General features: G+C 44.0%; 1 protein-coding gene across 1 annotated transcript in view; it reads right to left on the reverse strand.

Annotated features, from left to right (window-relative positions):
* The window catches only part of echdc2 (enoyl CoA hydratase domain containing 2), an 8599-nt gene extending 2215 nt beyond the window's left edge, over positions 1 to 6384 (reverse strand). Inside the window, exons 1-8 of the mRNA XM_020625298.1 lie at positions 6023 to 6384; positions 5043 to 5110; positions 4878 to 4965; positions 4686 to 4772; positions 4509 to 4601; positions 2681 to 2737; positions 2521 to 2583; positions 2316 to 2440 (exon numbers count right to left, since the gene is read on the reverse strand). Coding sequence (XP_020480954.1) covers positions 2316 to 2440; positions 2521 to 2583; positions 2681 to 2737; positions 4509 to 4601; positions 4686 to 4772; positions 4878 to 4965; positions 5043 to 5110; positions 6023 to 6224 — 783 coding nt within the window. The 5' untranslated portion in view covers positions 6225 to 6384. The remainder of the gene's footprint in view (positions 1 to 2315; positions 2441 to 2520; positions 2584 to 2680; positions 2738 to 4508; positions 4602 to 4685; positions 4773 to 4877; positions 4966 to 5042; positions 5111 to 6022) is intronic.
* Positions 6385 to 10001: the final 3617 nt, after the last annotated feature.

Consider the following 10001-nt stretch of genomic DNA (forward strand, 5'->3'; position numbering starts at 1 on the left):
CGCAGCCGCTGCACAAACGCATGGCCCATCACAGGAGGGCCAACTCCAGTGGACCAGAGTCAGCAGTCCACCTCCATCTGAAGGACAATGGACATTCTTTTGAGGACAGTGAAGTCCAGATCCTCTCCAGAGAACATTGCTGGTTTGAGAGAGGAGTTAAGGAAGCGATTTTTGTAAAAATAGAACACCCCTCACTAAATAGGGGTGGTGGACTAAGACACAACTTGTCTTCCATCTACAATCCTGTTTTGAGATCTCTGCCCAAACATGCCCACCCTAATTCCCCCACAGGACAATAGGCATTGGTCCACAGGTGAGGGTTCAAATACAGGTAACGAGGCACGTGATGCTGCCGAAAATCTTGGTGAACTCATTAAAAGGCCAGACGAGGGAATGTACAACAAAACTGTCTCTTTAATAAGAGAACTAATGCTAAACAAAAACCCATACAAGACAGTGAAACACAAAACTCACGGTCGGTATAACGGTCCAAGATCAGAGCCAGCAAACACATATATCAAAGGGAATCCAAAGTTCGTTGTCCAAAGGGAAGTCCGTAACAAGAGGGCAAGGCAGAACAGAATAGTCAGAGCACATGATCCAGGTCAAAACACGAGAAATACACAAACTGAATATAATGCTAGAAAGTCAGAGCTGGCGTCTAGAACAATCTTGCGGGGACTGGTGGGTGAAGGCTGCTTATAATGCGGTGCAAACTATAAGGAGCAGGTGAAACTAATGTGAGTGATTAGTAAAGGAAAAAAAGACCGAAACAGAGGTGAAACAAAAACAGGAAGTAAGGTCAAAATAAAAGCCTCGCAGGAAGCAGCGGAACCGAATCATGACAGATGCTCACTGATACTGGGCTATAACGTCTCAATCGTTAGGGGACATTGTTGGCCATCAAAGGACTGAAACACCACCGATGGGGATAAATATCTCCAACTCAACACCAGTCGGCCAGAGCTGATAAAGCCTCTTGGATGAGAGGTGAAACGTCTTAGACCTAAAAACCTAGTCCAGTTGTTATTTTCTAAGTTTTTCAGTTCAAAACATTCTACCTAGCCTACCCTGGTAGGCTAGTGGTTAAGATGCAGCGCTCTTGCCGCTACGGCCCAGGTTCGAGTCAGAGTTGCATCAGGAAGGGCATCCGGCGTAAAACACGTGCCAAATGTCAACATGTGAATCGTCAGTGTGACGATTTTCTGTGGCGACCCCTAAGCGGGAAAAGTTAAAGTGACTTTCTATATAAACTTCATTTAACTAAAATGTCAGAGGTTTAGACTATTTGGGCATAAAGATTTGAGTCTTACAAAAAAGTGACTGTTGAACAGAAGCAATGTGCTGATATTTTTTCTAAGGCAACCACATCAGTCTTATCAGTATACTCAACTGACGGAGGCTGCTGTTTATCCTGTGTGACTGACCTATGTATCTACTCTCATAATGCAACTTAAAACATCTGCATGTATGAATTACATTTTTCCAAATAAGCACTTTATAAATTGCTGTTAGCTCTGTTTTACTAATAGGAAAATGAAATCTGTTGTTGGATGCAATCCTACAACAAAACTGTTTTGTCCAGATTGAACTGAATTTAAAATTAAAGTGGTAATTGAATTTAAAATTCAATTCAATTACCGTTTTGCAGTTACATGCCTGTGCCAACCAGTCAAATCCATGGGAATGGGACAGATGTGAGGCAAGTAATGATAATTAAAATTTGAAACAGTAAAACTAACTACTAACCATTGGAAACGTTACCATGGTTTACAGTGAAACCGGTAACTGGTTTACGGCTATTGCCAGCACAGAGCCATAAAAAACAAGGCATATTATAAAACCAGGATGCTGAAAAAAACTGGTTCACTATTGAACCTAAATGTCAACCCCTGATCTAAGGACTCATACAGCTTATCACCTACATCCTACCTCACTTTGAGTCAGAGTAAACTCCTGTCAATCACTCATTCCACAAGCACCACCACACACAGGCACATGTCTCTCAATGTGTGTGTGTGTGTGTGTGTGTGCTACTATTTGTGGTCCATTATTCCACTTGACTGCCATTCTGAACCTACCGACTGCAGGCATCTGAACTCAAGTGAAACAAATATGGAATGACAGAGGCCTAAAGAGAGGGAAGAGACGAAGGAGAAAGGGGAAGGTGGGAAGAAAACACCAGGATGGGGGGATGGCCAAATGAAAAGAGGCAGACGAGAAGCACAGGAGACTGGGTTGCTGAGAGGTGAGGGAAACAAAGGAGGAGGTCTGAGCTGTAGAAGCGTGGAACAGTTGTGTTTGCGCATTCTAACCTGGGGCAGTATCTCTCTGGCCAGGCTGAGCGCCTCTCTATAGGCAGCATCTCCCATCTGGTTCTGCTTTACAGCTCTGTTTATGAGCCCCATCTCCAGAGCTGTCTGCCCTCCCACACGTTTACCTGATAAGAGAGACAAAATCCTCACTGAGCAATAAGCATCCTGTGTCTGTAGCAACATGTCAGCATTTCTGTGACACCACCTGTGAAGATGAGCTCTTTAGCCAGAGTGATGCCGACCATCCTCGGCAGCCGCTGACTGCCCCCTGCAGGACAAAACATTTCAAAGGTCAGCTTCTCATAGCTGCTTTGTCTCTCTACTTAAACACTCTGGGTCATTTCTGTGATCTCTGTTTGTCTTACCCGCCCCTGGCAGCAGCCCCCGCGTCGTCTCAATCAGACCCATCTGAGCCGAATGTGCTGAAACACACACAGAGAGGACAGTTGCAGGTCTGAGCTGCTGAGGGCCATTAGACTGGGCAGGCCATAAAGTCTGACTGATGCCTCTGTCACTGCAGCGGTCACAATCTCCTGCTCACCTAGCTTGTCAGCACTCAACCAATCACACAGTTGTCACACCTAATATAGCCAGTCACATACAGACTGAGCTACATGAACAGCTGGGCAGATGTGTCTGCCTATCATTAGTCTCTGAGCTCCTCAACAGATCACTAATGCTGGGTGAAAAAACACACATCTCCAAATGTTCAGCTCTCAGGAACAACACAGACCACTGAACAGTGTATTGACACTGTTTTGAAATACAGCTGTTCGAATGTTTAACCCCTTACAATCCAGCTTGAACTTTTGGTAGCTGCATCATTCCATCGCATGATGCTTATGTAGCATTTTATATACATTTCCTCAAGTTTGTAAAAACTGACCACTGCATGTTATGTTTCCTCTGTCCACAGGTAGACACAGAATTCTTTAAACAAAAACATGAAAATAACCATTTTTTGTACTTTAACCTAACTGTAACAATTAGATCTTTATTAAATATTACTTTCATTATTAATTAATCCATTATCTATGCAGATTATTCCTGAATGGGGTCGCGGGGGGCTGGAGCCTATCCCAGCTGGCATTGAGCGAGAGGCGGGGTACACCCTGGACAGGCATTATCAATTAATGTGCCACTTAATTGTTTTGTCTATAAAATGGCAGAAAATTGAAAGTATTTCCCATAGACCAACATATTTAAATGTCTTGTTTTGTCTGGTCAACAATACAAAATTCTAAGACACTCAGTTTATTGTCATGTATGACAAAAAACTTCAAATTTGCAGATTTGAGAAGGTAAAAACAGAAGAGGTGCTGCATTTTCCCTAAATCCTAACTCAAAACTAATATTTGATGACCAGAAACCTTGCCGATTAATTTTTTGATGGAATGACTAATCAAGTAATCCACTAATCACTGCAGCTAAAAGTAAGGATATGCTCTGAGTCTGCCCATGTGTACACATGTATTTGTATGGGTATAAAAACTATTCTCACAAACAACAATATTGTCAGATGTAAAAGAGGAAGAACACATTACAAGGAAGTGTCACACTTCAAAATGAAGACAAGTTTTGCCAAGCTGTGCAATTTGAAAAATGCCCAGTCCATCAGGCAAGAATATCAGATGTTGTAAAAACCAAGAAAGAATGAATAAATGATTAAACAGATTCTACAGCCTGTCAAATGGGTTAAGAAAAGGGTCTGACACTTTATAACTAAGGCTAAATCGCAACCCCTGGTCACAGGCTGTACATCTATGAGCTACAGAAGTTCAACCAGAGTGACGTTCCCCCTCAGATTGCTTCATCTGAATAGGTTTTAAAGTCCTCAAGACTCTCCAGTACTTCGCCACAAAACAAAAAGTCAGAAACATAAACATAATGTTGTGTAGCAGAAATGTGCTTCTTCTTAACTTCTGACTCCCTCGTTGAGGACCACTGTTCTAATCTACACTGACGGGGTGACAAAATTGTCAGTCTAGAGAGATGGCTCTGAGTAGAAGCTGCTCTCCTCCACCGTCCTGTTTAGACTGAACCACTGATCTAATATGACTGGATTGGTGACAGCTGTGAAGAGAGCATGACATCCCCCCTTCATACCTCATTAACATCACCTGAAGGGAAAAAGGAGTTGTATTTAAGTGTGATGCAAACTCATTCAGTTCAGGGTTGATAGAGGTCACTCACCAGCAGTGCGGAGGTCACAAGCCATGGCCAGCTCTAGTCCCCCGCCCAGGGCAACGCCGTCAATCGCTGCAATGGTCGGCATGGGCAGCAATGCTTCCAGGGCATTACAACAAAGAGGAGAGTTCACAAATGCAATACAAAGTGTACACTTTCCTGCTTTTGCAAACTTTTTCTTACCTATCTGAGTCATGAGTGATCGCAGGCCATTGACAAACAGATCAGACTCAGTGTTGTTCATCAGAGCCCTCTCTTTGAGGTCAGCACCTATACAGATCAAAACATACAGTACACCGTCAAACATCATTTACACAGGTTTTGACCACAAACCCAGACACATGGCAGGTTGGAGATGCTTCACAAAACATTGACCTGCACAGAAAACCCCTGGTACCAAGCTCCTGAAGACCACCACACGCACTGCTGAGTCACTGGACAGACTGGACACCAGCTCCCTCATCTGCACACACAGGACAGCAATGAGTCTCAGTCAGTGTGGGATATGATGTAACTGTGTGTGAGTAGACGTCTGCTCACCTGAGACACAAACACATGCCCCAGAGCATTTCTTGCTTTGTGTCGGCTCATCAGCACTTCTGCTATCCCTGGGAAACAGCAACAGGAGAAAGGGGGGGGCAGCAAATACCAGTTCATTTTCATTTGTTTTCAAGTATCAAAACAATGGGTTCATCAACACAATGGGCTCCCCACTGTGACCCTTCATGTGTGGGGTTCTATCAATAAAACTGACTTGATTTAATTGAAAAAGTCCTCAAGCATTAGTTTCAGTCCTAATTATTAAGATAATAAACTGACTCCATATGAGACTTTTGCAGATTTTTTTTTTTTTTTTACAGTTTTATATTTTAAAAGTCTCAACTATTTATTTCTTTACCTGGCAAGAATGAACTTCTGTAAGTCAGAGTACTTCCTTTAGAATAACTGTCCTTATAATATTTTATCTTAGAAAAACTGGTTGTAAAAATCGACTACAATCATGTAGTGTATCCCTGGTAGGCCAGTGGTTAAGGCGCAGCGCTCTCACCGCTGCACCCCGGGTTCGAATCCCTAAACGGAAAAGCCGAAAGTGATTTCCTTTCTAATCATGGGATGTAAAGTATACCATAGTACAGACAGTTGCACAGAAACTAGACTCTCTGGCAGAATATCGTGATTTTACAAGATTTACCCAGAGAATTTAACAAGTTTCTACATTATTAACACGTTTGTAGAAATACCATCACCCGTGGGCATAGCCTACTCTTCCTCAGTAAATAGAAGAAAGTCACTTTCGGCTTTTCCTGTTTTAGGGGTCGCCACAGCGAATCGTCGCGCGTTGACATTCGGATGCCCTTTCTGACGCAACCCTGACCCGAACCCGGGCCTTAACCCCTTTTCCGTGCGTCATCAGACGGCTGAATGGTGACTGTTAAATCATGTGTCTGTGTGTTAACTGGACAGTAAGACTGTCGGTGTGAATTCAAACTGTGCTGAATGGCACTGAAGTGCGTCCCTACCATCGTCTTGCCCTTCTAACCGCTTTACATCCACCTCTACAGGATCTGCTCCGTCCGTGTGCTGCCTACGGCTGTGTGCACCACTGTATCCCGTCAAAGGGGGACTGCCACAGGCCAGCAGTCGCGGTCCCCGCAGAACTATACCCAGGCACCGCCACGATGAGCACCTGGGCCCTGCCAATCTGCGAAGGACAGTTGTCATGCTGGCTCTTCCTTTACTGTTTACTTAGCAGAAACAGAAAGACGAGAAAAAAACGCAGGAAGTTTGGAGCCGACTTCTTCCTGTAAGAGGAGGGGCCTAGCTGCTCGATATGACCAGCCGTGACACGGTCAAACAAGGTCATATCCTATCAAACCGCTCAAAATGACCTCCCGCCAACAGGATGTGTGCGTGAGCAGTGCGTTTTAGAGGCAGAAATCAAATATTTCAGAGGACACGCCCATCATTTTAACTTACCCACAATGGGCGGGCAAATGAAATTAGAAATGGATGAAATGATATTAAACTAGACTAAAATGTTAAAAATGACCAATGAGAATAGATTTTTTTATTTTTAGGTGTTTCAGATAACTCTAGTTATAGAGGCAGTAGGCCTCTGATAGATAGGTTATATCCTACCTGACAGAATGAGCTACTTACTGTATGTCTGCTTCTCACACATATCTGACCTGAACAGCTACACTGTTCTTACTAGGCAAGTTCATGATTCACTTTAGTCTGTTAGCTCATCCTGAGTGAATAGTGGCAATGGTCAGAACAGTGGTACATCACAGAGCTAAAGCACAATGATGCTAATGTTTATGCCTGAAATGTTATTGTAATAAAAAGGAAATTTTGTTCTTCCTGACACCAGTCTCCATTTCACTCAGTAAGACTAAATGAAAATTTTGTAATTCTGAAAGTTTATCTTAGGTTACTTCCTCCTCTCCTGTACACACACACACACACACACACACACACACACACAAACTGACCTCACACACCCTGAGTCTTCCCTTAGTTATGCTGCTATAGGCCTAGACTGCTGCCCCTCCATGATGCTCTGAGCTCCTCTGCTCTCTCTCTGTGCATCTATATGCCATTACGCATCACTAATTGTGTGTCTCCTCTTTCTGTCATGACTAGGTATGGCAGGGGGACCCAATGTACTCGGACACACAACGGGAGTGGAACACAAAAGGTTTATTGACAAAGGACTGGTTACTGGGTGCAGGAGAGGTAAACCCAGCCAGCTCCGGCTGGGCTGCAGGAGTGAAGGTGAGCCGCCACGCAGGTGAGCTGAAGCACTGGCACTCATGGAGAGACAAGGAGGAAGACACTGTCGCAGCATTGTTCAGGTACAAGCGAGCCAGGGTTTTGTTCAGTAGAGTACATTCACCAGTCTGGTGAAGGGCACGGGAGAATACGCATGCACACACATACAATGAACTGGCGAAGAGCACAGGAGGTAATGAGCAGCAGGTGAATGGAATGATGGCCGATTATGCTGGCAGGCCCGACATAACAGGAGAAATAGGGAATCAGGGAAAAACAATGAAAAACAGAAGCATAGGTCCATGGATCATGACACTTTCTCATAGTGTGTCCTCTCTCTCTCCCTGTACTTTTCTGCAGGTTGCCCTGGCTCTGGAGCTCAATGTCTCTGATGAGCAGTCCCCAGCCACATCAACCTGACCAGTGTTTGATAGTTTGCTGTGACTTATTGCTTTTCTTTTGTCTCTCCTCTATCCACTCACCCCAGCTGGTCGAGGCAGAAGGCCGCCCACCAAGAGTCGGGGTCTGTCGGAGGTTTCTTCCGTTAAAGGGAGTTTTTCCTCCCCACTGCCAAGTACTTGCTCAAGGGGGATTTGCTGGGTTTCTTCTCTATCATATTAATAATAGTAGGGTCTAGACCTTTGTAAAGTGTCCTGAGATGACTTTTGTTGTGATTTGGAGCTGTACAAATAGAATAGAAATGAATTGATTTGACATTGTCCACCAGCCTGCTGTGCTGCCTCTGGAGTGTCCAGACAAAATGTGTTGCTGAGGTAAGGTTTCCCTTCAAGCTGACCACGTCTAGACTGACCATGCATTATTGAGCAGGTCTTTACAGGTTATGCATTTACACAGTCAGACAGTGGTTCTGATGGCAGGACAGGCTGAGAGACAGCCAGCTGTGTGTGTACATGCTTGTGATTCAGACGTCCATGGGTCCATGGGTCCCAAACATTCACCATTTATAAAATATTACAACTTTTTTTGCATTCAAGTACATCAAATTTATATTGATCAGATTACTTCCCTTCAACCACAGCAGGCACATTTTTATTGTCCATTTTATTCCCTGTCAGGCTTTGTTTACCCTTCCTAATTAAGATGCAAGAGGCTCAGGGCAGTGAATCATATGAATTTACCAAAGTGCAGAGTGTAGGTGGCTGTGTGTCCTGCAGGGTGTTGGGTCCGGAGGGAGGGCAGGTTGATGTGGGTAAGGTGAAACTGAAACTAAAGTGAAACTGTAACCACAACTGCATAGAAACATGCTAATCACACACACTTTTACTCATGTAAATTTGACCACTCATCAAAGAGAGATTAGATAAAACAGAAAGAGAGAAGGAAAGAAAGGGACACACAACAACAGGTAAAATGATAGACTTGTTAAATTTAAATGTTCAGCTTGACGGGACATAATCTGAGAAGTAAGGAGAGATCGTTCAGATTTAGGTTCTGTTGCAGTGGAGTGAAATGTCATCTGATGTATTTGATGCCTGTCAGGTGTGTATTCCTCTTCTCATGTGTACATATCTTATTAATAGAAAACATATGGTAGATGACACTTGGTGTTTGACCGTGAGGGTGTGTGAGGGACAGAAACTGAACCTGATGGACACACATAGGTCCAGGTCGCCAGTAATGCCATTAAAAAGGACAAAGGAGAAGAGAGTTGTTTTGGGAGGTGTGTTTCAGTGAGTTTGATGCACATTGCCTCCATCCCTCCAACCTTCTATCACCATTTCCAGGCTTCAGCTTGACAGTTTCATATCCCCCTCTGTCAAAAAACATCCTTGGCATGGCAACCACACAGCACCCCTCCACAGTCCTGCAGGTGTCAGGCTTGTATCAAAGTGCTGAACAGAAGAGTGTGTGAGCTGTCCTCTGCTCACTTTGTGTCATTTCACTATGGGGCCTTGCTGGCAGTCTTCTTCACCACCTGCTATTATGGTCCAAAGAAACATGAACATTCCCTCACTAACACTCTATCTCTTGTGTCTCCTTCTTCTTCCTCTCCTTCCATCAGTGGAGGTGACATGAGTAGGAGGCAGAGACCTGTGTGGACCGCCACAAACAACCCTCCATTCTCGGCTTCATCCAAGGCCACAGCAGAGTTTGGGCAGAGAGGCCTGGTGACGGGGCATGAGGCCAAGCATGTGTCAGGAGGAGTCAGTGGTATCCTGTTACTGGGGCTGTCTGTCAAGAGAAAGACATTACAGTAATGTGCTCAGGGCAGGTATTGTGTGTCTGACCTTTGTGTCTGATGTTTTATCACACAGATGCACTGTAATATCAACACACACTGCTCTCTTTCTTAACCTGCATCTACATTCACAGGATATTGCTGTCTATCACAAATTCACCTATAAATGACATTACTCAGGCCTTACTCATGTAAGGAGCTAATTTAGTTATGAAGCCACAAAAGAAAACAACAGATCTATATGCTCTGCTGACACTGCAGAACCAACAGCCTTCAATGTAAAAGTGGCTCATGGGAACATTGAATAGGTCCAAATTTTAGCACCAGCACCACAGAGTTAGTACATTGGCTTGACTGCTACCTAACAAAGTAAGAAGCTGAAAGAAATAGGAATAATTATACTTGTGACAGTTTAAGTTAGCGAATTGTCAAAACTCATTTTACAACCTTTTTGTTTATCTCTCTCACTGCTGAGCAAGTTCACTTGGATGTGTTGAAATAAAGAGCCCCAGACGTACACCCTG

This window comes from Monopterus albus, unplaced genomic scaffold (assembly GCF_001952655.1).
Source record: "Monopterus albus unplaced genomic scaffold, M_albus_1.0 scaffold352.1, whole genome shotgun sequence".
In the NCBI taxonomy this organism is placed as follows: domain Eukaryota; kingdom Metazoa; phylum Chordata; class Actinopteri; order Synbranchiformes; family Synbranchidae; genus Monopterus; species Monopterus albus.